Genomic DNA, 27080 nt, shown 5'->3' with positions numbered 1-27080 from the left:
GAAGTTATAACTGATGGAACCATGAAGCCCTGAAGTGGTCCAGGAAGCAAGCCAAAAGTCCAGAAATTCGTATATGCACGTAACCCACTTATCCCAAAACCTGCATAACCCAAGTGCACTTGAGCACCTCTGAATGGCTCTAAAAGCCCCTACAAAAAAACACAAACAATGAAGGATTTGGAGAGACCTAGTCAAAGTCTAGATTTTAATCCTATTGAGATGCTTTGGCATAACCTTAAACATGCTGTTCATGCTGGAAAACCCTGCAGGGTGGTGGAATTAAAACAATCCTACAAAACGGAGTGGCCAAAATTCCCCCACAGTGATGTGAATGAGTGATTGCCAATTATTGCAAATGCTTTATTGTGGTACCCTTGGCAGCAAGAACTGCAATCAGTTAGTAGGTTTAGGGGTTGTGTGTGTGTGTGTGTGTGTGTGTGTGTGTGTGTGAGAGAGTCTGAGAATGTTGTGTTACTATAATACTTAAAACCTTCCCACTCCTTTCTCTCAGAAAGCCCTGTTGTTTTTTGTTTGGTTGTTTTTTAACCTCATCCTCCCCTTCTTCCTCTCACTTTGTCTCTGTATGTCCTCTCTAGGATCAGACAATGCCATGCGGTGTTCAGACTCCTCCACTAATGTCCTGGCTTCCAGCATCGCAGCCCCTCTCAGTTTGTCCCTCTCCCCAGCTGTCAGCCCAGAGGACTTTGAGCACCTGTGGCTGCAGCGACAGGCTTTGCATACTGAACGCGGTAATGAAATGGAAGGTTATATTGAAAACTAAAGTCAGAGATTCATAGCTAAAGCTTCCCCTTTATTTGATAGCAAATGTGGTTAAAAGGAGCATGTAGGCCTCCTAAAAATCTTTAACAAGAGTGTGAAATCTCCATCAGTGGAATATACCAATTCCGCCAAAGTAATGTGTATATACTCAATTACAAATCCGATATACTTTAGATTTGATTAGTGTCAAGCTGTGGCAAATTGATGTTTGAAAGGCTCAGAACTGTGTATATATAAAGGTCTGAAACCTACACTGCATGTTAGAATGTGTCAGGATGTATTGTAGCTCAGATAGTTAAGATATTCCCATGAGAACACTGCCCTCAGTTAAAAGGGAAATAAGATAACAAAACTGAAACTTTTGGCTGTAAAAGCACTTAATTATACCTAACTGTACCTAATTATACCGAACAAAAACGTTCTGGTTCATCAGTATGGGTTATCGAATAACATGAAAGATCATAACTCTTTATTGTCATTGCACAGTCATACTTAGCATGATGGTACAATGAAATTGGAAAACTGTCCCACGTCAGCACTAAACACAACAAAACACAACACAATTAACTTTAAAGTGGATAAAAACTGCAAAAAAAGGTGTGAATAATGAGTGCATAGATTCATGATGGAAAATGCTTGTTTTACTCATGTAAGAAGAATGAATTTATTGATACAGCTTTCAAATATGAATGTGGTTTGTTCGTTTTCTGTACATTTAGATGACAATTAGTTTCTTGAGAAAATAGCCAGGATATTTAAACCATTATTGAAAATTATAGTTAAATACTGTTTGTACATTACAGCATGAGCAATGATGAACTTTAATAATAATGGTTATCATTTATTATTATCCATTTACCTTTTTATCATATGGTGATCATCTGCAGTGACCTCACCACAAGTATTGTGTGTGAGAGAAAACCTCCGGCTTCAGATGGCTTTAAATGTCAGAGTCAGACAGCTTCTTTTTTTTTCTTTCTTGACTCTGAGTGAGTAATAAGGTCTCCAGCACATAGATTTAGAAAATAAAATAATTTTAAAATTTATGATTTCTCTTGTTTCATGAACATTTGACATTTAGATGAGATGATGATGCAGGTCTTTTACCCACAGTTTTTACAGTGTTTCTCCACATTTAAAAGCTATCATTGTGACTTCTTGTTTTGTTGTGACAAGGTGCTGAGAAAATAGAGGAGGTTGACTGTGCGTGGATAGAAGAATGTGTCTGGTGTCCAGCAGTACTTCACTGTTCTCCCCAAAGCCTCCAAGCTGCCATGCAGCTGGTCAATATCCAGACGCTGGCGTTCACGCCACAGCATATGCTGCCCTGGAGGGTCTACCTGTACACACACACCCAGCGCTCCCACTCCATGGACGCACCCAACACTACGCTCATACTGGGGGAGCTGCTATGTACTGGAGAAGCCAATCAGAAAGCAGGAGTAAAAAAAGGCACAGCTGACAGTGAAGCTGGAGCAGAGGGTAAAGAAGACCAACTGGTGAGAAAGGAAATGGATGCAACAGCTGACAGGCTGAGGGTGAGCGAAGACGGACAGGAAGAGGAGGAGGGAATAAAAGTGATTCTCAATCAGCAACCAAAAGATAATGATGCTCTGAGACAGTTTCTCACAATCCTTATCACTGTACTGAACACACTGTCCTCAAAGAAAGATTAAAAATAGACTTTTCCCCTTTGATCTACATCTTTCCAAATTCATTTATTTGTCACACCGCCTGGGCCTAACAGCATGTTGAAGGAGTAAACCCATTCAAAACTGGTCCAACTTTATGAAGCATTGTTATTCTAATAAAACAGGAAAGTACAAGCAACGGACAGTTACTACCCCCTTTTTAAGAGAAAACTACCAAAAAGTTGTATGGTAAACTCAGAGGATTTTTTTAAAGCCCAGTTCAGGCTATGTTTGGCCTTATGGCCACTATTGTGGATCAGTCCCAATGCACCAAAAGCAGCTGATAAATACTGTTTACCTACAAACACACACAGTGATGATGTTATCTTACCTACCCACGGTGTGCTGCTTTATTATTGTAGTTTATTTGATGCTAGATTGTGTTTGATATGATTTTTAAAATGTTAGTTGACTGATGAGAAAATGCAAGAGAAATAGAAAATAATTTAAAAATGACCAAGAACTTACACAGGTTTCCTTTATTTTATATCTGTCTTGCTTTTGTGTTAACAATAGTTCGGGGCGTTTGCTTTAATTTCCTGGTGTAGTTCCAAAGAATGTGGCCGCCTTTGTACGTAAGCGGTTGGCTGTTGTCCGACCGTGACGCCACACCTGGCTGGCGTACAGCCTCTGCTACTTGAGGTCGCCTGTTGAGCGTCGGGGACTATGGATGGAAATACACGTGCAGGATGCGGCAGTACTGGTTTATATGCATGGGTTCCAAGGGGTGAATTATTTTTCATTTCCGTGAGTGCCTTTTCTGACTTTCGGTGCGTTGTACTGTAAGTATTACCACGCCGTGACTGCAACTCGTTCACTGACTGTTATCTATCGAGCCGAGGACAACCGGCGGAGGGAGGTGAGTGGAGATACCGGTCAGGCACAAGTTTATTAGCTTTATCGTTTATGTTCCGACTCACAGCAGCTGCTTTTTGTTTTCAGTGACTGGATGGATGGATGCCTGGTTTAGCTCATGTACTGTACCTTCTGCTAACTCTTTATTTGGACTCTTCTCATTTACGTAGCTGTGGGTTCATACATGGCACAAGACTTTTCGGCTGTGTTTGTGTTATGAGCGACGGTTGGAAATAATTGCTAAACCCTATTGATATGGCTTTTTTAAAGCCTGATCGCGCAGAGACGGTAGCAAGAAAAAAATCTTCCGGATTTCTTAACTTGAAATATCTTCTACGGAAGTCACTTGTTTGTAGACACTATCTGAAAACGTCCCATAAGACTGGCTAGTTTTCTTGCGTTACCTTCAAATTATTAGAGCTGTTTAAGTTAAAACACACGGACAGCTCTCTATACTGTGTCATTGTTTGGGTAACTGCGGTTTCGTCGTTCTGTTCGGGAAGCGTTTGTTTCAGCGAGCGTTACATTGCAAAAATCAAAGAGAAGACCGCGTACTAATTATAGATGAGGTGGCCTCGGCTATAATTGGTATCTTCTATGAAGTGACCCTGTACTCGTTGACAAAACAAAGGCATTTTAAAAATCTAAGTAAAGCTTGTCCTCTAGCCTGGCTCTAAGGATTAGTCTGACATGAGACTACACAACGCTTTTCATATCTCCTTACTTGTCCTTACTTCTCAGTGCGTTTAAAAAAAACAAGACTAGGGCAGCCTGGCTATAAACCTCAGGCTTATCATCTACAGTGTTTACTTGCTGCTTCCCTGTAACCTCTCTGCCCTTTCCTCCGTTTAGAACTCGGAAACAATGTAACCAAACAAGAAGAAAAAAGGTTACAGTAACAGTCGACACTGGCAGAAACTCCGTCTGAGGGAGACTGCACTGTAATGGCTGTAGGAAATATTCAGACAAGGGACAAATTAAAGGGGGGAAGCTGAATAAATAATAAACAGTTGCTGCAGATTTTTCTGCTCGAGTAGATTTGGGTAGTTAGGATACAGTACCACAAAGGCTGAGCATGCCACATGAGTTTGTCTCAAACTTTAACAGATTGCTCAGCGGGCTTGTGTTTGAAATGGGGTTTTTGCATTTAAATACATCACTACAAATAAATTGTCTGTAGCTAAAACAATTAGTTATAGTCACATTTCACTGAGTGGGTTGACTGAAAAAATAAAGGGCTTTATGCTGTGGCCTTCAGTCACCGGATCTCAACCCAAATGGGTTTTCTTACAGTGTTTAACAGCTGTTTCCTTCACCATCACCAAAATGCCAAATCAACACTTATCTGCTGGAGGAGTGGTGTTCATCCTTTTGTGCCACATTCTAGTACTAAATACCTGTAGCCAAACTGAACTGTGTTTTTACTGTGATCAAGTAGAACTAGACCACTGACAATTAATATCTTAAAAAACATTAACATTAGAAAGAAAATTTGTCAGGGTCAGTCAGCACTCTGTGTCATCACTGTTTCACATACCCCCCACAGAAAACTTTCACCAAGTTCCAGCACTGGTAAAAGATGAGATGAAATGAGAAATGTACTGAATGGGACAATTTTGTTTCTTGTCCTGAACTGTAAGTGGTTCTCAATGTGCATCTCTATAGAATATGTTAAAGGGCTTTTGCAGCTTAAGGCATAGGGTTATTTACAGCAGAGCAACAGTGTTCAGTAAACTGTATCTGATACATACAAAGTGTATATATGAGACTCTAAGTTACAACAACACACTCAGTTCCGTGTAACCTCTGTCCAAGCCTTCTGAATCATTAACTATTGGCTGAATTATTTACAGTTGTACTGCATCACACACCAGTATAATGGATGGAATATCACGTATGTGTTTGTGATAGGAAATGCGGATTCATTCGAAGAAGAAGAATATTGTTGTGGCAGTGCTGCTTGTCATTGGGGGATTATACTTCATTAACCATTCGGACTTCCTCCTGGCTGTAAGAACACACCTACACATAGAATATTTGAGTTATTTTTCAAACTGTACACCTTACTTACTTGGAGGTAGACTTGTATAAGTCACCATCCCTGTAACTGCACTTGCTCTCATCTTGCTTTGCAAAGTAACAAAGGTAGTGCATTGTCTCACTCATCAACGTGTATATTCTAATCAGACAATAATCATGTTTTTGTCTTTTCAGTTTGTTTTTGTTGTTGTTGTTTTGCAGGTCTTTGCAAGGTCACCTGAAATAGTTCTTAATGAGTTAACATGGCAAGCAGACAGGCCGGTTAGTTTGGAGTCCTGGATTGATCAGGCAGATTATCTGAGTTTCAATGTGTCCTATCAGCTGCTTGCTGGAGTGCTGCCTACTCAACAGAGTGAGTCTCCACACTTTGTTCTCATTATTATAATAAGGCTTCTGCTGCCTTTTCAAACTGTAAAAAAAAAGAAATTGCAAAAAGTCACGTATAGAAATAATGACAGCACTTTCGGTGTTGTCCCTAACTTTATGGAAACTATGGAATGCGTTTTTTCACTGTCACTTGCATATTCCTATTTGTATGAGCAGAGGTGCCTTATTATGTATTCAAAGGAGCTTGCAAAGAAAAGCGTCTGGACTTCTTTAAGTTGCTTGAAGACATTTCACCTCTCATCCGAGAAGCTTCTTCAGTTCTAAGCTCAAATGGTGGAGAGTCCCAGATATAAACGTCTCTGTTCAAAGATCTTTGAACAGAGGCGGTGGTTTACGACACCAACTGTCTGCCATCTATAATCCAGTTTTGAGTTCCCTCCCCAGACGCCTTGATAAGGTGGGGCCAGGTTTCACAATGAGCTCACCTGAAACCCTGGCTGATTGGGACCCACACCCAGTTTCACACCTTGGCTCAGGCGATTAGAGGATCATCAGGGGTCCTTTGTCCCTCTGTGGGGGGATACTCCCACTAGGTTTATATCTGGGACCTCTCCACCATTTGACCTTAGAACTGAAGAAGCTTCTCGGATGAGAGGTGAAATGTCCTTCAAGCAACTCAAAGAAATCCAGACGCTTTTCTTTGCAAGCTCCTTTGACTACGATGACCTGGATGATTGAGAACCTTCACATATTATTTTGGTATTATGTCACGCATTTATTGCTTTTATTTCAATGAATAATTCTCCTTTTTTTTGTTTTACTTTTATTCACTCACAGTCTGAAGGTGTTGCATGCTGAATTTCATGCCACAATATTTAATAATTGTTATCAGAAATATTTTTTTAGCCTCAGCTTTAGATTTGAAATGGCATAAAACCCTTCACTTTTTTTTCCTTTTTCTTTCGGCTTTCAGAGTATTTATCTGTTGGATTATCCTCAGTAAAGAGGAAGAAAGGCAGCTATCTGGTCCCCACATTGAAATCCATCTTCTCCAGTCGTCTCCTGAGGAGCATTCCTCCATGGGTGGTGGTAGTGCTGCTAGCAGATTTTGACGTCAGCTGGAGAGTCGACACTGTGAAGGAGATCAAATCGGCTTTTGCCTCTGAGTTGGAACAAGGCCACCTTTTGGTCATCCATGTTCCCCAGGACTGGTACCCTCCGATTACAGGTGCAGCTCACATGCAATCACCCCTAGTGTACATATTCATTCACATACAGTTTGAATGTTTGTTTTTTTTCCTGTGATACAAATCTGTCTGGTTCTCTGTAGGTCTGAAGAGGAATTTCAACGATGCTCCAGAGAGGGTAACGTTCCGCTCCAAGCAGAACCTGGATTATTCCTTCCTGATCCACTACTGTGCAGGTCTTGGACGGTATTACCTCCAGCTAGAGGATGATGTGTTCTCTGCAAAAAACTTCCTCACAACCATTAAAAAGCGAGTTGAGGAGCAAGAACGGAAAGAAGTTCACCTGGGCACGTTGGAATTCTCTGCCCTCGGCTATATTGGTAAACTCTACAAATCAGCCCATCTTCCTCTTCTGGCTCGCTTCCTCTTCATCTTTTACCAGGAAATGCCCTGTGACTGGCTGATGACTCACTTCCGAGAGGTGATGACTCAAAGGAGACCATCCTTTTCAAAACCATCGCTGTTTCAACATATGGGAACTTTCTCCTCATTTCAAGGCACATACAATAAGCTGAAAGACAAGGATTTTGAGGAGGATGTCTATACCAATCCATCAGCTGAAGTTTACTCTGACATGTCCACCTATCAGAAGCACTTCCCCAAGCTGGCCTGGGATGCTGGCGAAGGATTCTTCTGGGGCCGCACCCCAGAAAAAGGAAATTACCTGACTGTAGTGTTTACTGAACCTACTGTGGTGACAGGGATATTTGTAGAAACAGGGTCAGGAGGCAAAGACATTCTGGAGTCAGGTGAGGTGGAGATGGGTCACAATGTGGTGGCCACAGACAAAGAGAAGAGTTGTACAGAATTTGAGTCAGTGGGAGCATTTGAGAATGGAAAGTTTAAAATGCAGGAGATGGATAAAAAGTACAGCTCAGCCTCTTCGTGTCTGAAGATAAAGGTCACAGCTACTCAGAAGGACTGGTTGATCATTACGAAAATCAGAATCACCACAAAGCTGACTGTACCTCATCAATAGACGTAGATGTTAGTTCTTCCTGGCTGATTTAAAAACAATTTTGATCAAAATCTGACAAACTGAACTTGGGACTTGTGTGCCTTGTTAAAATGTTTTATTTATCAAACATCAACTAAGTGCTCTAAGCAAATTGTCACTTTGAAGCAAGTTTGACCAAACTTTGTGATGACATGTTGTCTCTTCACAGAATCAAAGAGCTATAAGCAGACAACCAACTCCATGTGTTGTATGTATGTATGTATTGTTAATGCATTTGGGTAATTGCATTGTGTGTGAAACTGCACTCATCATTAACTCATTGTTTTAAAATGAAGACGAGAGAAAACCCATGTGCTTATTATGAAACCTATTGATTGTAGGTTGAAACCTACAGTCAATTGTTTGTCTCCCCTCACCAGTATCAGGCCTGGTATGGCCTTTCGCACCAGCAGCCTGATTCAAACCTCAGGCCAGATCTATAAATAGTGTACGTCTGTCACATGTTACAACAACTACACAGAGGAGATAAAAGACGCCGGGTCCCATTTGCAGTCTGATCTTTCTGTCTTTCTTTCTTTTCTTTTTTTTTAATAGGAATTTTTGCTTTCTTAAATACCTCAGCTCCTTTTTCCAATAAGTACATATGTTTTTTATTTAATTCCGGGGGTGCACTATAAAGGGTAATGGGTTAACAAGGTATGTTGAGTTTTCAATATCATAAAAGCAGTAACACTGGGTTCTTTCTGTTTGGCTCACAGGATTAAAAAGTCTGGGTTCAAATGTGCCAACTGAAAGTTTTATTTGGAGTGTACATGTTCTCCTTGTGTCTGTGTAGGTTCTCTTTGGGCACCGTAGCTTCCTCCTACAGTCCAAAGACATGCACGTTAGGTAACTTTGGTTGTAAATTTTCTGCAGGTGTGAATGTGAGCATGAGTCATCGACCATTTTCTGTTGGGCTTGTGATGGACTGGTAACCAGCTCAGGTGACTCTTGGCTTCAGGCTCCCATGCCCAAATCTAAATCTGATAAACAGTTAAGAGGATGGATGGATCCCTTGACTAGATTAAATTTTTATTGCACATCTAACTTGCTTCAGACCAGTTTACACTCTTTTGCATTAAACTGGGCTGATAAAAGCATGCCAAAGTATCCTTGGGTAAGATACTGAATCCTGATGTATTCATCTGATTGTGAGTGTGTGTGAATGTTACATAGAAAGCGCTTGAATACTGATGTATAAATGGGTGAATGAGACATCTTGTATAAAGTGCTCGAGTAGATAAACATAAGAACTAGTCCATTTACCTTTTCTGCATGCAGAGTTAGCCACTGTGGCAACCTGTTGTGAATAACAGAGCAGACAAAGTAGCTCTTTCTCTCTGAGAGAAAGTGTCCATCCATTAGCCACCTGTTTGAACAGCATGTTTTTAACACAGCCCAACAAAGATATGCACTGAAGTCACAAAGGTATGTCTTTCCACTGAACCTGCATTCATTCAGCTAATTAGGACAATCTGTTCCACTTTTAGAATATATAACAGATAATAATCAGTGAGATTAATTTCACTTTAATTTGGCTAAAAACTAAATATATGCATCTACTTCTTTGTAGGGCAGTAATTAAGGTTTATAGTGTAAAAAGTAGATTAAAAATATTCTGTGAGAATGCCCCTCTTGCCTTTTTTTTTTTTTTTTTTTTTTTTTTTTTTTTTTTTGGCACTGCCAATTTTCCTTTCATGGTCACATGCCCTGCTTCTGGATTGAATTATGAAGTATCCAATCAATCCATTTCATGTAATAAATTAACACATACCCCGTCTTCTGGGAGCACCCACAGATTCCAAATTAATACAGTCTGGATTAACAAAGAAAGAGGATAAACACCACAGTATTTGCCAAAAACTCTGACTTCATCCGTTCATGGTTTGATATAGTGGGAGACGAAAATGGGCTGCTTACAATTTCCCAATGTTTAGCTTTATAAAACAGAACCCAGTGTATACAAAGCTTTACAAATGTGACAGACTAAAGCTGCAAAATGCTGCTGAACTTATCACTAACCAACAGCGTGTGTGAGAGAACAATGCATTTTATTCTTCTCCATCATTCAGTAATGCTGGAACTCATTACACTGGTCAGCTGACGGAACAATAAGAGATTCTTGATTGGCAAACTTGACAAAAGAATTTCAGATTAGAGGTAAAAGGCACAGGAGAAGTGAAGGGCTGATATAGTGGGCAGTTTGAGTGCAATCAGTAACATTTGAGGCAACACCAATAACATTTCTTGTATTACCATTTTTTTCCTTTCCATAATTCACATGCTGAAAATGGATTCATTACAACTGGTCAACACTACTATTGTTCAGGTGTATTTATTTTTATAGGTTTCTGTCATTTTCTGATGCACTGAGAAATAAAGGACTGTTCACAGGTCTTGCTGTATGTTTCTCTGTCTCTGCTCGATGGATGCTTGTGATGGCTGGCTGACTGCTTTTGCTGACATATTTCTTGTTTGTCTCCCCTCACCAGTATCAGGCCTGATATGGTTTTTCTCCATAGCAGCCTGATTCAAAGCTGAATTATTTTCAGCTGCAGAGCAATGGCTAGGCAGCCTGTCATTTCCTGTAGCTTGTTCTGTGCTGCCTGTGAGCCTGCCCGGTTCTGGTTGGCAGTTCTGTCACTCCCAGTAGTGGGACCAATTCTGAGAAGCTGGTCGGCTTCAGCTGCAGCAGACTGGGTGGCATCATCCTGCAGTACTTTCAAACCTGGTCTGAAAAGGATTTGAAACAGAAGCTGAAACATTTAAATTCACTATACTTTTTAATGGTACTGCTGTTAAATGATTGAAAACAAAGTGCTTTAAAAATTCTGCATTCTTATAATGTCAGGGCCTGTTCCAGGAAGCAGATTCAAACCTCTGAATTTAACAACAAATTGATCAACTCTGAGTTTCTTGTTCAACCTGATTTATAAAATCACTACTAAAAACATGAAATACAGGGTGGGCCATTTATATGGATACACCGTACACTGCAAAAAACAAATAAGCTAAAGGAATTCAGTTTATAACTGTTTGCTTTTCTTTAAGAACTAGTCCCGGTAGACAACTTGTGCTTTTTAATTCTTCTTCTTTTTACTCCCTCTCAGTACTAATATTGATTTAGAAGTTTTCATAGATTGGCTTAAACACACTAGCAGGGCTGAGGTCATCCACAGAACTGCCTTCATTCTTGGCACAGTGTTCCTACTGTAACTGTTATAGCGCAGCTGTAGTCACCAGATAATGTCAAATGCCAAAAACTGTGTGCCACACACAGAAAACTGTCATAAAGTAAGCACATCTAATCAGTAACCCCAATATAAAGGAATACTTTTTAACATTTTTACATTCTTAACTTGCTGACATTTGCTAATGTCAGTGACCATGAGCCATGGACGGAAGTGTGACTGTAGCATTAAAAGTCTTTACTACCACTTACTATGTGCACAAGAGTAGGAAAGGGGGGGACTAGTCTTAGCTGAACTAAGGTCTGGGCACATGCTCTTTTGACTGATGTTGGATATACTAGTTTAATCAAATTCATCTTGGAGCCAGACCGATATCCCCCTATTACAAATATATTTCAATGAATAGTCCCAATAGGTTGCAAGCAATTAGTCAGCTTTAGTTACTGATGTGCATATCAAATATATAAGGCTGGCCCTTCATTTGCACAATAACTCCAAAGTTAGAAACATCCTGTTTCAAAGAGATGCTGAAAAGATTCATGAAGTTATTACTTCCAGGCTTGACAACTCAAAGTAATTCAGCAGACTGCCATATAGGCTCCCTAAAAAAAAGCTCCCAGTTGATTCAGAAAGCTGCAGCAACAGTTCTGTCAGGGACTGGGATTAAGTAGGATTTCAGGAATGTAAAGTAATTTTACCCTTCCAAAACAAAACTTTTATTCAGTGCCCTACTGGCTTTGAACCAATTGTCATACTTCAGGAAGCAGAGAGCAGAAAGAGGCCCAAAGGATTTTCAGAACTGTGGAAGCGGAATCAGTCTCATTGCTGTCAGGGTATGATGAGGTGGAGGAAGGCCAGATATCAGAGCAAGAAGTTGAAAGCTAAGAGGAAGACATATCAGCTTTTGAAGAGCCTGAGCAGGGACAGTGTGACAGATGTATCATCTGTAATATTAAGAACTGTTTAATGTAGGACTCTGAAGCTTTTAGCCATTATTATATCTAGAAGGGGGAATAAGAACCCTTTCAGTGTCAAAAGTTTGTGGAAACCAAATGTGATGTGCAGACACTTGGAGACAAGATCATCTTAAATAAAAGTGGGTGGTTTATTAGATTGAACTTCCAAGAACAAAAACTGAGCATGAAAATACAAAAGAAACTAAAAACCTTGGATTACACAACCTAAACTGGGAAAATACTCAGAGGTACAAGGGGCTAGATACACTGAGGGAAACTGAACAGATAAAACAAAGGGAGACTGACACAACACATACGCAATATATACACAGGAGGATGAGTAGGGGAGGGCTGGGAAAAACAACAGGGACAAATTAGACACATTGAGACAGAGGAAGCAAAACGGAACATTTAGCACACAAGACAAGGGACTATCAAAATAAAACAGGAAAGATAAGCACACAGGATTAAGACACACAAGCCTGACAAAAGCAACAGAAACATGATAGCCTTAACATGGAAGGTACTAAAGGATGAAACCCAGAGATGAGACAAAGGGAAGAGTAAGTTCACAATTAAGCCTAAAGTTATTTATGACTAAACTGGAGACCTCAAAGCCCACTTCTCCAAATCCAAACAATAATGAATGAAATTATAGATTCAAAGGTTGCTGGTGTCATCAACCCCAAACCATGATATTCAGTTGAATTCTCATGAAACATTCTGGAGCAAAACATTCTTCAGCATATCTGTGGTTACTGAATGGCTCAGATAACCTAGGATCAGAATTTAGTCTTTCCAAGTTACAATAGTTATTATTTAATAGTTAGAAGTTATATTGTCTTGTAACTGATAAACAGGAAAAGAATAAAGCCCTGTGGAAAGTCAGGGCTTTATTCTGCCTCTTAAAGCCACTTAAACATAATGCAACAAGGCTGCCATGGAAAATGATTCCCTTCACAGGCTAGTGTCCTGCATGGAAACTGAGAAACCAAATCCCACAATTTCAAAGCCCCAGCTTACACAATACTTCTTATCCATAATAGCTTTGCCTGTTGTCATTTTTCCCTTTCTCGGGTTCCCCAAAAGCTGATATGTCCTCTGTGTGAACTTTCACCTTCTTGCTCTATTGTCTGGCATGCCTCCACATTATCTGCTGTAGGGCTGCAAGGATTCGTCGCCATAATCGCTGTCGTCGAATATATAAAATTTGTTGACACAGAATTTTATTGTTAACGTTTCATATCCCCATTTGAGAAGCTCATGCACCTTTCAAATGGCTGAAGTCATGATAGAGAGCATCTTTAGCATAGTTATCAACAGCTGGGAACATCATCTCAAAGATAAGAGCAAGCCTCATTCCAGAGCATGTTCACTGCAATCGGAAATTAATGAACTGAACCATCTCTAAACTCGAAAATAAAATCTTTTTAAATTAATTTGAAACTTTATTCGAACTTGTGGACAGAAGCCATTTTAGTTTCCTGTTTGCACATTAATTTTGTTTAAATACTACTTGCACTTAAATTTGTGTTACCTAATATTTTCATTTATTTCATTTTTATTCTGACGGTCTTATGTTAAAAATACATCTGATTTTTTTCGAATTCATATGTTTTCTGGGTCATGAGATAACAGGGTGAAATTCACGGGTAGGGCAGACTTGAGCAGGTGAGGCACTAAAGCCAGAACATGAGGTCTGCCCACAGGAAGCGGACATAAGAGTTGCTGAAATAATAGTTGACTAATCGACTAATAGAAGAAAAATTAGGCAGATTAGTTGACTATCAAGATAATTGTTAGTTGCAGCCCTAATCTGCTGACTGCTCTAAGTATGATTCCAGTTCTAAGGAAAACCCTCGCCTCGCTCACACCATCATCATTATTCTGCGATCAAATAAAACCTGATATCCACTTCAAGGGACAGAAGATAATAAATAAGTAAATGAAAAATGTGAAACAAAAATAATGACGGCAACATGTTTCTTTGAAAAACGGAACCAAAAATTATCTAAAAAAAAAATAATAATAATTCCTCATGGGTGTTAGATTGCCTCTGCCTTTGTCCATCCCAAGTGAGCCCCCAGTCAAGTTTCTAAAAGGTCCTCTCCACCGGGGTCGGCCCTCCAAAGCACTCTCTCTGCCTTACAGCCGGTCCCTATGGCTCATTTGTCTTACCAGGCAGACCTCAGAACTACCCCTTTGTTTTCTGGACTCTTGGGTTCCTATTGTTTTTCTTTGGTCCTCTTCCTATTCTGTTTTTGGTCCAGACGTGACCAGAGAGACCTTTAAATGTCAACGCCCTGAGGCAACCTGAAGCCAGCTAATTTCCCTCCTCTCACCATATGGAAACAAGACAGTAGCTCCGGTTACTTACAACCTATTTGTATATTCCTCCTCTCCAAGAAGATATTATTTTGGAGTGTATAGTTATGGTCTTTCAAAGATAAGCATGGCCTCCCTTTAGCTTTAAAGACATAATCTGAACAGTGTCTTTAGATACAGAAGATATTAGGAGCATCTAGAAAGTTTTTCCATTTGATGACACACTAAATACATTTTTAAGGATATGATGTAACATCTGAACAAAAATCTGACTCAGTCAGATATCCTGTAAAATGTGATTGTTAATGCACCACAAATATGTAAACTTGTGTGTTTTTGAAGGGATGCCAAATGCTATAATTTTTCTGTAAAGCAAATTTACCTTGCCTATGGGCATAAATAAAGTTACCTTGACCTTGACCTTGACTTGTGGAAAGTAATATGTACCTACAATTTTCCAACCATAACAATAACAAGTCTTCACTTCTCTTCACATTTCTTTATATTTTGTTTCCTGGAGCCAGATTTTCTTGCAATTTTTAAAGTGGTCTTGAGAAATAGTGTTCCAGGCTTTCTGAAGATTTTTTAAACTTTTACTTTAGATATTGGTTTCTTTTTCACTCATTTTCCATCCAGTCTTTTTACCTGACTGTTTTCAGAGGAATGTTCTTTTTGTGGTCGTTTGTTAAGCTACTGAACAATGAATATATCATAGAATATCATAGAATCCTATGAAAATTGTCTCTTTCACATGAGTGTAGTTGCTGATGAAAGCATTCACAGCAATATGCTTTCTCTGTACTCATCATAGTGAATCAGTAATGTTTGTACCAAAGCATGTAGTTAAAAATAAAGATAGTCTTCGCTGAAACCTGCTCAGGCAGTCTCAAGATTCAGCTCAAACATTACCGTTTACTTGGAAAGATGAAGCAGTACTCAGCAACTTTTTTTTGGGTAAGTCACATGACTGACAAACACTGTGAAAACAGCACAGAGTTTGTGAAAACATCAGTCTAGATGGAAAAATTGTTAGTATACACTCAACACCACACCAGGCTGTTGTGTTTGTGTGGCTCTAACCTGCTCGCCAGTTTCATTCTGCCTATTTGTGCTTTTGCTGCCTCTGTGTGGCTGAGACATGTCAGCGTTCTTTGGGTACAGTCCCCATGATTTGAGCCTGTTGAGGCCCTCCACAGAGCGGGCGGTAGGGTTGATTCGCTCTCCTGGGATGCGAGCAGGTAGATCCCAGGTGCCTTTAAAGTCAGGCCATGCAAGGCCTCTCTGTAGCAACACACACGCAGTGAGGGAGTGAAGTCATATATTTACAGTGAAAAACGTCACTTCCAGTGAAGAGGGGAAACAAGAAAGATGTGATCTCACCTTCCCCACTCCTGTGAGCAGGTGTCCTCTATCATCAGCAATGAAGGTGGTACGGCCCACCTGTGCACTAGGTCTCTGCAAATACCCACACATAGAGGGAGATAAAATCTTTGTACAAATCTATTTTTGCACGAATTTGTTTGAATCTAACACGAAATGGAAATGATCAAGAGTTGAAAACTTCCTATACCTCTTTGAAGTGCTTAGCCTCACACCAGTTCTGCAGCCTGTGCGGTTTAAAGGCGCTGTCATACTGTGAATAGAAGTTTTAAAACGCATAAACAGAGAAGTAAAATGTGTAATGTTTAGAGTTTTTATTGGCGTTGTTATTTAGATTACCTGGTTTGCCGAATAGCTGGAAGACATTGCTGGATCTGTAAATTACGGTCTCCTAATCTGTTAAATTGTTGACTCGTTGCTTAGCAATGTAGATAAACAGACTTCTCCCTACAACAGCTTATTTGAAAAGAGTTACAAACCTGAAAAACCCCTCATATGAATCAGTTTGTACAGTTTATTTAGTTTTTGTTTGTGTTTTTTTGTTGTTGTTCATACATGGTTTATCAGTACTATCTGATTCCGTGTTTGTAATGATTAATTTACAAGTTGTTTTATTGGCCTAAATGTGATCTGTTCCGCCTTCAGGGGCTTTTATTTTGAAATATCTAAACGGAAGTTATGAGGTAGAAATGATTTCGTATGTCAAAACACATCATGTGCGGATGCTTGCGTTTAATTATGTTATTATTTTCCTGCAGACGGGATTGCACAGAGTGTTGCATAAAGCATATTTCTTTCTTACGCACTTAAATAAATAAAGTTAAGTAAGTTAACCGGAAGTCCAACTATTTTTCTTCCGGGTATTACTAGCGGCAACTGAGAAGACAAATTGATTAAGATATGTAACTAACAAGCAGATCTTGTGTTTGTTTTTCAAAAAGTAGGAATAAATATATCACGTAGAATTTGCACTTTGGATGGGTAAGTTAAAAGTTTACAATGAAACTCACAGCCTTCAATTATCATCTTGTTGACTCTTGCAGACAGTCTGTGCTTTTTTTCTATTGTTGGTTACCCCTGCTTGTACTCCACTAGACATGGAGGGACCATCTGCTTACTCGACCGCATCTCTGCGCGCTGCTGGAAGGAGAGACTCTGGTGGGGATATAGAGGCTGACCCGAGCCGTGACACGAAACACTTTCGCGTTTGTCGTTTCATCATGGAGACAGGTAAACCAGGGGTGGTCTGTGTGTGAGTGTGAGAGAGGGTTTGAAGAGCAAGTTTTCAGGGCTATAAAGTAAACTTATCAAGTCTTACCTGCCAGGAATGAAAAGTAAAGTCTTTGATTTAAAAAAAAAAAGTATAATGAATTCAGATTAATGTATCAGCTGATTTACGTCATCAGTTGTATCAAAAGTAAAAAAAAAAAAAAAAAGTGGGTTGTTGTTCATTTTTATTAATTGGTTTCATGTGTTTGAGATCGCTGTTCTGTTGGAACACTCAGTCATTATCAAAGTTTCAGCTAGCCAGCTAGCCCTTAAGGTGTGCTGAAGTTGAAGAATTTGGAGGTAGTCCTCCTTCTTCATAATGCTGTCTATTTTGTGCAATGTACCTGTACAACTCGTACCACCACAAACGGCCCCAGAGCATGATACTTCCACCACCATGCTTGGCAAGATGGTACAATGTTCTTAGGTTTGAAAGCTCCACCTTTACTCCTCAAAACGATCTCTTGTTATTTTGTCCAAAAAGCTAAATGCCTAAAGTCAAATGCCTAAAGAGGCAACCATGTGAGCAGCATTAAATTTCAGCTGAGCTTGAAAGTTTCATCGTTGGCTTGAGCCTTGTTGGTTCCTGGGTTATTTGCGAACATCATCATCGAACAACATCATCCCCTCTTACCCACTTCATTGTGCTTAGAGTGTTTTGAACATTAGACTCCCATGTTCAAATGCCTGAATTCAGCAATGCATTTACCATGCATTGCTGAATTCAGGCATTTGAACATGGCACAATGTTCACAAAAAATGCTTTTGGTCTCTATAGTTAATCTCTCCCTTCATTACAACTGTACAGGGGTGCTCATCTTGATTCTATTTTAAAATTTTATTGTTATATCTGTATGTGTATTATATCTAATAAATACTATGGTTTGCTAAGAATATACAGCACACCAAAAAACCATAATAATTTTTGTTTTCCTATTTTCTGTTTGAGCTCAGCGCTGCATCTTCCGGTCTAAATATATCCAGTTCTGTCTCAAATAAACAACGAGGCAGCGGGCAAAGTGCTAACACTGTCTATGTTCATCTTTTGTATTTTGTCTAACCCTGGAAAAAAAGAGGTTTTGTTATAGGACAATACTTTGTCTATGTACTTACTCAGTGAAAACATAGATTTTGACTAACCTTTACTGCCCTATGATCTAGATCTAGATGGTTAAAGTATGCATTATTGTATTGTTTTGTTTTTTTTGTTTTTATTTATATCATGGTTTTTTTTCTACCAAGTGGAAATGGGCATCTATAAAAATTAGATATATGGTGCCAGAAATTTAGAAAGACTAATCAGCCTTTTTCCTGAAATGGTCCTCACTTTCTGACACATGTGATCACACCCGTGATTAAGCAGCTCCCATTGACATTTAGTTTTTGACATAAGGCAAGTGATTGCTTATTTTGGTGTAATGATAAATTAAAGAACACATTTTATGCTCGTCTTTATTTTCTTTCAAATACATTGCTCCAGTGGTAGATGTTCATATTGAACATCACCATAGTATCAAAGAATGAGCCAAAATAATTTTGCTCTGCACCCTGTCTGATGACAGTGAGAGATATCGGAGTTCCCTATAATAGTCATCTCCCATTGCTCTGAAGCTTAAAGGGGGAAGACAGTCTATTTCACACAGCGTATGAACGCTGTGCTGAGACCTAGTAAAATCTAAATAAGGACTATTTGAAATTTTAAATCATATAGAGCTTCTTTACGAGAATTCAAGAAAAAAAATATTGAGTTGGAAATGAGCAGGTTCTCTTTAAGAAAGTCAAGGTTTAAGGTTTTTGAAACATGTGTCCAGTATTATGTATTCTTTCCTGGTTTTTGATTTGTTGATTTAATGGGATTTCAAACGAATAGTAATGTGAACTGAAACTGCATTTCAGGATTACAGCGGGTGAAAATAGGTGTGAATCAGTCAGCTAAAGATGATAAAACATTAGTGTGCCCTTAAAGACCTACATCGTACCCCCTCCTCTGTTATTCAGGAGTGAAACTCTGCATGCGCTCGGTGCCCATGGCTACAGCATGTGTGCTCTATCATCGTTTCTTTGAGAGGGTCAGTATCCATGCCTATGAACCCTACCTAGTGGCCATGAGCTGTGTGTACCTGGCTGGTAAAGTGGAGGAGCAGCACATCAGGACCCGTGATATCATCAATGTAAGCCACAGGTAATAATTTATAAGGTGGAGTGTATAATTGACATTTTAACCTCACTGCTGAGAGAAAAACAATTTCTTGCTAACTGAGCCTCTTAGATATTTGACTTTGCTTGAGAACAAAAAGGTTGTGTTTTGTCTTTCTGAACTCTTTTTGTTATGAGAGGGACATTAAAAAGCCCCAAACATTTAATAAATTATTTTTAATGAGTAGTCTGCTTTTCTTGAATAAATGGTTTGGTCTGAAAAACATCACAAGAGTAAAAACAAAATAGCCTTGACCAGGAAGGCTTGTAAAGCCCAAGGTAATATTTTTAGATAAGACTCTGTCCCATCAACAAGTGCAAAACCAGAATATACTCAGTCTCCAGTCATAAACATACATTTAAATAAGACATAAAACAAAGTCCAAAAGCATGTTAATTTTCCGGGATCTGCACTTGGTACCCTGATTTTCTTAAAGTATCTTTGGACAGGCTCTAACCCACTCATGTGTGAGAAAATGCATGGAGAAAACACATTAACTTAAGAGTAGACATATTAAAAAGTGAAAAAAAAATCAACATGAATAATAATAAAAGTATTTCTGTTAAAAATTAAGCCAAGTTAAAAGTTGCCAGTCCCACTCCTCCACCTACTGGCTTGTTCTGAAGCTTTTGATTGTTTCAATATTTGCATTCACTGAAATTTTCCCTGTGCCTTAAAAAAACCCGAACTCCACTCTGCACATGGAACATATGTATTATGTAGTTGGCACTAATTTTTCTGAGGAAATATCATCTACACACACAGCACATATTGCTCTTAAACGGAAGTACATAAGCATGCTATAATGGACATCCTTTTAAAAAAAAAAAAAAAAAAAAAAAAAATGCACAACCCTTCCAGGCTCTTGTCCCAGTGCTTTAAAAAACATGTTGGCGGGCACCAGTTTTAGCTCAGCTGGATGAGCAGGCAACTTTGAATCCTGTTTTATTTTACATTTCACATCACACTTTTATGGAAGTGGATACATTAAATAACAAATTCTTTACCAGGCGAGTTTTAACCATTCAGTTTTTGGAGCTGTCACCTTAAATGCTCTCCTCCCCCTCCTCCACCCTTTCAGGTATTTCAACAGTGGCAGAATTACTCCTTTAGAATGTGACAAGGAGTTCTGGGACCTGAGGGACAGCGTGGTGCAGTGTGAGCTCCTCATCCTCCGACAGCTCAACTTCCAAGTCTCCTTCGAAACACCCTCACAAGGTAGTTTGTGAGGGCACGTGCACGGATCCCTGTTCCCTCCTTATTGGTGCTAAACCTCCTTTTTGGTCTGTGTTACGCTGATTTTCTGATGCAAATGTGCTTTGTGTTTACGATCTCTGTGATCTCTGGGACAAACAAGTGTTTTCTGTGGCTTGAATGCTTTTAGTTTACTTACATGACCCTTGCATTTAATAAAATAGTAAGTGTAGTAGTGCCTGATCTCTGAAGTTTAAATTTGTCTGCTGTCTTTCATCTTCAGTATTTGCTCCACTACACTGCTGTCTGTCACAGTCACTTGTGAACCGCCATGCTTGGTCTCGAACTCCTGTAGCTGAAACTTCTGGGCGCTGCTTAGAGACTGTTACCATGGAGCCATGGTCATCCGCCACAGACCCCAACACATCGCCATAGCAATGCTGTACCTGGCTCTAAACAGCTATGGAGTGGAACTGCCTGCTGGGGAGAGAGAGTGGTGGCAGGTATGTGCTGAATAGTGTTCCTATTCTCTCTGGAGAGAGAGGGCTAATCCAAAGTGCGTGTGTCCGTGCTCAAGTGAGAGAAAGAATCTGTGCACTGTAGGTGGATTTATTACTTCAAGAGGAAAATGTGACATCATCTTATAGGAAGTTAGAGGCTAGCAGGTGTTAGCTGATAAACCCAGAAGATGAAAGTTATTTCCTCCTTCATTTAGCGCTGAAATCAACACAGGAAATTCTGATGATGATGAACTGACATCTCTACTTTTCCATTAAGCTCCAGTTTAAACAGAACAGAAACCCTCCTTCACTTTCCTTCTGTTTTTCCCTCATTTTGAGATGATGATGTTGGATCAGAGTAGCTGCTCACATGGCACTTTAATTTTAGTGAGGGCAGAGGCACAGGCATTTACACTGTGTATCACGAGTGTCAGTTTTATGCCTGGATGCCAACATGAAACTACAGGGAGGCAGATTGAATCTAATATAAATTTAATAATAGAGAAAATTAATTAAAAATTTGAAAAAAAGCTAACAAATTACATCCAATGACAAGCTCAGCATTACGTCCAAGGTCACAGTTCGTCAAAACAACACAAGTTGGTATACCAGTTGCAGTGTCAGATTTTGAAAAAGGTTTTAGTCCCATTTGGTTGGTGCGATTTATCAACTGATGTGTCACCAATGAAAGCAACTGAAATGGCAGATATGTGACAGCAAATGTCAAAGAGTAAGAGATGGAAGCAAGTGGGATATCAGTCAAAGTGTTCCAGTGAAAGCAACTGAAATCTCAGGGAAGAATGTAAACTGTAAATGTGATTAAAGTTTCAGTTAACTTCTAAGCACTAAAAATACTTAAAGTATTTTAGTGTGCAAACCTCTGGTACTCGTTTGTGTGTAGGAAGTGACAGCCGTTAAGTGTCCAGTGTCAACATGTTAGCAGCAACAAGAAACATTTAACTCGATGAATAAGGATGAGTAGCTGAAGTATGGCAATGAAAGCAAGTGAAATATCATGGCTGAAAATACTTGAAGTGACTGTCTGTATGTTTACAATGACCATAGTTATAGATATCAGTTCAATTCCATTTTATTCACATAGTGCCAGATCACAACAACAGCTGTACTCTAAGGTAAAGACCCTACAATAATACAGAGAAAAGTGGAAAGGAAAAACTCCCTTATAAAAGGAAGAAACCTCCAGTAGAACCAGGCTTAGAGAGAGGCAGCATCTGCCATGTGTCTTTAGTTAAAGCCTACTCTTCACTCTTGATGTGTTATTTGAAAGCAGCTGACTGATGAGCTCATATGCAGCCAGTAATGGTAACTGTGTGAAACCACCAACTGGTAAATGGTAAATGGACTAGGTTCTTATAGAGCTCTTTTCTAATCGACCTGAGCACTCAAAGTGCTTTACACAACATAACATTCACCCATCCACAAAAGCACTTTTATCTATGTTTTTTCTATGTAAGTGCTTTATATCTAACATTCACACACATTCAGACTCTGATGGATACATCAGAGAGTAACTTAGGGGTTAGTATCTTGCCCAAGGATATTTGGCATGCAGACTGGAGCAGCCAGGGATCAAACCGCTAACCTTCCGATTAGCAAATGACCTTCTCTGCCTCCTGAGCTTCAGCCACCCCGACACTGCATTTAAAATGTCAGTTAAAGCATCTGTGTTCAGTTAATTGAAGCGTTAGTTTATGTGCTGAAGTTGATAGCAGTCGAAAAGTAAATAGATCTTTTATAGAGCTGCTGTAGCTTCAAAAATTAAGGAATAATCTGCAGTACCAAAGTGGTGTTTACTGCCTCATCCAGGTGGTCAGGGTTGTATGCTGATGTTGCGCCACAGCACTCTTTCACATCCAGAACAGTTTGAGCTTGACTGGAGAAGAAAACCTCACATCAGCCACTTTTTTTTTTTTTTTACATTGAAACCACAAGCCCCAGACAAAGTTACATGATGTCCTACTCCTCTATATCAGAGATAATTTTCTTCTTTTATTGAGTGGTATGGAATGCCTGAGAACATTTCCAAATTCTGAATTAATACGCCACAATTCACAGTTCATTTATTACATGTATTTTTGTCTATATTCTATCATTTTTTAACTTGAAAAATTAAAACCTTTTGAACTTTTGTGATTTATAATGACACAAATGGATAAATACTTATGTATAGCACATTCATAAATGTCTAAACTTCTGACTAAACTCTACTTTATATGTTTATAAGAAACTCGTGGATCGATCACAGTTCTTACAGCATGCTACACAAGTTAAAGATGGAAAAGCCTTTCTGGGCCTGTCAGCCAGCAGATTTCATTGTCTGACTGGCCCAGGTTGCATTTCCAGACATGTGAGAGGTTTGGCCGTTTTATAACATGCGGTCAGGATTCTGTGCCTGCATTCTTGGCAAGTGTTTACCAAGAAGCACAAAACCTTTGCATGCTGAGTTGTTTTTTTGTTTTTTTTAAACTAAATGATAAACAACAACAATAATAATATCCAACTTTATTATTCAAACAACTTGTTAATATCTGGATATTTTCTTGAATTTTCACTTTCCATACGTTTCACTCTAGCATAGTTATGCAGACACCAGAAGAACAAGAATACAAGTACCTTTTGTTTAAAAATTAATGACTTCACTATAATTTTCATAGTTTTCAAAGGCTCAGTTTGCTGAATGAAACCCTTTGTTTGAAACTCCTGTTGTATATTGGTCCACATGAGAGAGACTTGTTTACCTGTCGATAACTCTCTGTTCAGCATGTCCTCATTTCCTCAAGTGTCTGCAGGAGACAATAGCCATGTCAATGAAAAGCTGGTTGACACAAATTGGAATTATTCTTTGAAGGAGCCTGCAGGATGTGGAACGTGAGCTCCTGGCTTAAGTGTGTGAGCTGCATTTAGATTTGTCTATAATGGCACTGTGAGGTGGAGAAACAGTACAGATCTTGCATAGGCACTCCATGATTTTAGTTTTATCATGGTTAGTGTCAAACATACTGTTTGTGCCACTGTGCACTTAAACCAAAGTAACACTAACCTGACCAGATTAGATTTTTTTTCTAAGTTGCAGTATTCAAATGGAAATGGAGCAAACCCAGTTTTTTTCTGTCTTTCTGCTTTGGTCCTCAAGGCAAGAGGACAAAAAAACATGTTTTTTTAAAATGGTGTGTCGACCTTTTGATGTCTGCTGTTTATTGAGGTCTGTGTGTGTGTGTATGTGTGTAGGTGCTGTGTGACGACGTGATGAAAGCAGATATCGATGCTGTGATCGCAGACCTTCTTCAGCTCTACGATATGGAGGCCAAGTGTATCTGAACAACACACCTACAAGACCATCACGTCTCTGTTTTGCCACTTGACTGTGCAGTACAAAGCTGAATGTGTGTTATGGTGCACATTGTAGTGTAAAACTGTACTTATATAGTGCTCTGCTACAACTGAGCACTCAAAGCGCTTGTGTTCAGGTGTGTCTAAGGTAGAAGAGCACTTTGTGTCTTTAACCAGTTATTCTGTGGGTTAACAAAAACATGCCTGCACTACTGATTTCTTCCAGTGTGGGGAGACATTTCTTTCATTTCTGATCTGTTATTTGTCGGCCTTGCACTGCATAATACATCCTGAGCGCTTCAAAAACATGCCGACTCTCAGTACCACCGATCTCTTCATATTCCACACATCACACATTTTTACTACAAATGCTAAATGGTGACTACTCTTAGATCTTTCTGGACTAGGGTAGTACAGCACAGTTTTTTTGTTTGTTTGTTTTTTCTTTGAGATTATAGGCTTGATTAGTACCTTGCAGAATAAACCTGCATATTTTCAAGGACAATGGATGCTACATACTGGATACCATAAATATCTTGTATTTTTACGATGCATAGTATTCACATGCAAATGCATTGGTTGGATGAAGTATTATAGAGGAATATCTGGCAGCAGTGTAATTTCCATTAATCCATTCATTTTATTAACTACTTGTTCAGTTCAGGGTCACAGGAGGCCTGGAGGCTATCCCAGCCACTTTAGGGCGAAAGGCATCATATGCTAAACAACTTGCAAGTCTGTTTCAGGTCTAGCAAATCTTTACATATTCATGCATTTTCTCCATGTATAATAATGTTTACATATTATGATTAGAAACTGTTTGTAATTTAAAGGGGGCTCTTTCTGATAATAATACAAATATTTGGGACTCATTTCCCCTATATTCTGTCAGAAATGCATTGTGTTACAATGGCTTTCCACCAGGAAAGATGTTAAACCAGCAAGTGGAGTCAGGTATAGTGCTATAGAGCAACTAAAATGCTTATTGCAAAATGCACAGACATGAGCAAGCTGAGTAAGTGCAGCTCTGTAGACGGGGAGACGAGGGAGTATATTTCCCACTTCCAGCATGGCGAGAAAGTAACATATCTATATACCAGGGGAGAGCTGACCTCATTCACTTACAGTATGATTATAAGACTGAGCCTTCCATCCATGCCTTCCATCCATGCCATCCATCCAAGTTCATGGATGTCAAATAAATAGATAAAACAGTGTTAAGAGATTTTTAAATGGTTCTTTATTCCCAAGTTTTACGTATATTTTTTCAAGCTCATTTATAGGAAATACTTTGAATGGAAAAGATGTTGTTGAACTTTTAAAGTTTAATCATTTAAAGTTAACATTGTGTCACCCAAAAATGAAAATATGGTGTTGGAAATGAAAATAAGAAGATCTTTTTAAGGAAACTATAAAAAGGAACTAAATTTGTAACCAATTTGTTTGGGAGTGAGAGACAATAAAGGGAAATACTGAGAAACAGACTAAGAAATTTTTGTGTTGTTTTTTGACAAAATAAAAAAAATGAAGATAATGATGTTACAGTGATGTCCATAACAGGTATATTATTCCCTTCTTGGTGCTTTTTATGGTTACATAGCATGTTTCATTTAGTAAGATTCACATTAGCCACAACAATGCAGCTGCTATTTTCCCTGGAACATCACTACATTTTGCAGAGTCTGATGCGTTTTGTGACAAAACAACATAACATACAAAATAACATTTCAGCATAATCTAATATGGCATACATTGGCAATAATTAAATTCATTTGATTAACTTCTACAATGATGAGAAACCTGGCAGAAGTATATATTTTTTAAATCCAGTTCCACTTATTTCTTGTAAGGGCATATGAAATTCCTTTAGTCAAATAATAATAATACTACTGAGCTGGAAATGAGCAGAATAGGTCCAATTTAAGAGCGGCTTTTTGTTTGTTTGTTTGTTTTGTTTTTTTAAATTATCAAGAGTGAGAATGCAGAAGTTAATGGCAAACCTATTACTCATTTTAGGGTTAAGGACTGAAAAATCTCCATCAATACTAAATATAACCATCTCGACTCACAACTGAAATGCTTTGTTTTATCTAAGACTGCTGGGAAGTACTGGAAAAAAAAATTAAAGCAATTTTTGCTCTCTTTAAATCCCTACTGGATTTTAGTGATGTCTTGATTCTTTAGAAGGTTAGATCATGAAGCAGGGATTAAATTTCATTCTGTTTGGTATATAAATAAGTCCTCAATAAGTCTTAAATGTAATTTTTTACATTTCAAAAATGCTTGATTCACTGCATTGTGTCACCAAATGTGACTTGAACAGGTGTTCAGTTGTTTTTATGGCAACAAATACCAGTAAACAAAGTTAATAATAAATAAAAGAAAATATGTCAACACTGTTTGTGAAGTCACTTTTCTTTGGTCCTCGGTCCTCATATTCTTGTCTTTCCTTCACCAACCAACTTTTTTTTAGGCACACTGCTTTTCCCTCTCTGATGCTGGTTCTGCTGTACCTATCTTCCTGTTAAAGTGTAGTTTTACTTACCCAGTATCACCAAGTTCTTGTTCAAAATGCATCACCTAATGATTGGACTTCTCTCTGTTAATATTCGGATGCATTTTATTACTGCAACAAATGACTGCAGGTTGTTATTTAGCAAACTCATATAAAGTTAACCATTAGCGTCAGGGGGCTAATAATTTTCGCGCTGGTAGTTTGGGGGTTTTGTGTAATATTTTGTTTCAGTAAGCAGAGTAAAAATAATCAAAGTATCCAAAAT

The 27080-nt window shown here is 38.8% G+C and overlaps 4 protein-coding genes across 5 annotated transcripts in view; 3 read left to right on the top strand and 1 right to left on the bottom strand.

Moving 5' to 3' along the window:
* Window positions 1-2938, top strand: part of ap4b1 (adaptor related protein complex 4 subunit beta 1) — a 32018-nt gene extending 29080 nt beyond the window's left edge. The window contains 2 exon segments of the mRNA XM_085144676.1: window positions 597-749; window positions 1957-2938. Of these exon segments, the coding sequence (XP_085000802.1) occupies window positions 597-749; window positions 1957-2456 (653 nt within the window). The 3' untranslated portion in view covers window positions 2457-2938.
* A 90-nt stretch (window positions 2939-3028) lies between these two features.
* On the top strand, window positions 3029-8244 carry LOC146494826 (alpha-1,3-mannosyl-glycoprotein 4-beta-N-acetylglucosaminyltransferase C-like). 2 transcript variants are annotated; one of them, XM_085144667.1, is made up of 5 exons: window positions 3029-3218; window positions 5238-5336; window positions 5568-5718; window positions 6667-6921; window positions 7024-8244. In XM_085144667.1, the coding sequence occupies exons 1-5, from the start codon at window positions 3138-3140 to the stop codon at window positions 7917-7919; spliced, it is 1482 nt and encodes a 493-aa protein (XP_085000793.1). In that variant the 5' UTR covers window positions 3029-3137; the 3' UTR covers window positions 7920-8244. The 2 variants fall into 2 exon arrangements, with proteins under 2 accessions (XP_085000793.1, XP_085000794.1); XM_085144668.1 differs by having other exon boundaries at window positions 3047-3330.
* Window positions 8245-10718: 2474 nt separating this feature from the next.
* Window positions 10719-16427, bottom strand: cfap126 (cilia and flagella associated protein 126). The gene is made up of 5 exons (XM_085144674.1): window positions 16129-16427; window positions 15980-16042; window positions 15790-15864; window positions 15490-15690; window positions 10719-15386 (listed from the first exon to the last, which is right to left on the bottom strand). The coding sequence occupies exons 1-5, from the start codon at window positions 16153-16155 to the stop codon at window positions 15369-15371; spliced, it is 384 nt and encodes a 127-aa protein (XP_085000800.1). The 5' UTR covers window positions 16156-16427; the 3' UTR covers window positions 10719-15368.
* A 198-nt stretch (window positions 16428-16625) lies between these two features.
* On the top strand, window positions 16626-26699 carry ccnq (cyclin Q). Its single transcript, XM_085144671.1, is given in 7 exon segments — window positions 16626-16770; window positions 16885-17019; window positions 19057-19240; window positions 20337-20473; window positions 20733-20810; window positions 20813-20952; window positions 24199-26699. Coding segments are annotated over 7 exon segments (768 nt in total). The 5' UTR covers window positions 16626-16766; the 3' UTR covers window positions 24289-26699.
* The last annotated feature ends 381 nt before the right edge of the window (window positions 26700-27080 follow it).

The sequence above is a fragment of the Neolamprologus multifasciatus genome, chromosome 20, assembly GCF_963576455.1.
Source record: "Neolamprologus multifasciatus chromosome 20, fNeoMul1.2, whole genome shotgun sequence".
Classification (NCBI taxonomy): domain Eukaryota; kingdom Metazoa; phylum Chordata; class Actinopteri; order Cichliformes; family Cichlidae; genus Neolamprologus; species Neolamprologus multifasciatus.
The sequence above is the reverse complement of the archived record's forward strand: the minus strand, read 5'-3'. Positions and strand labels throughout refer to the sequence as shown.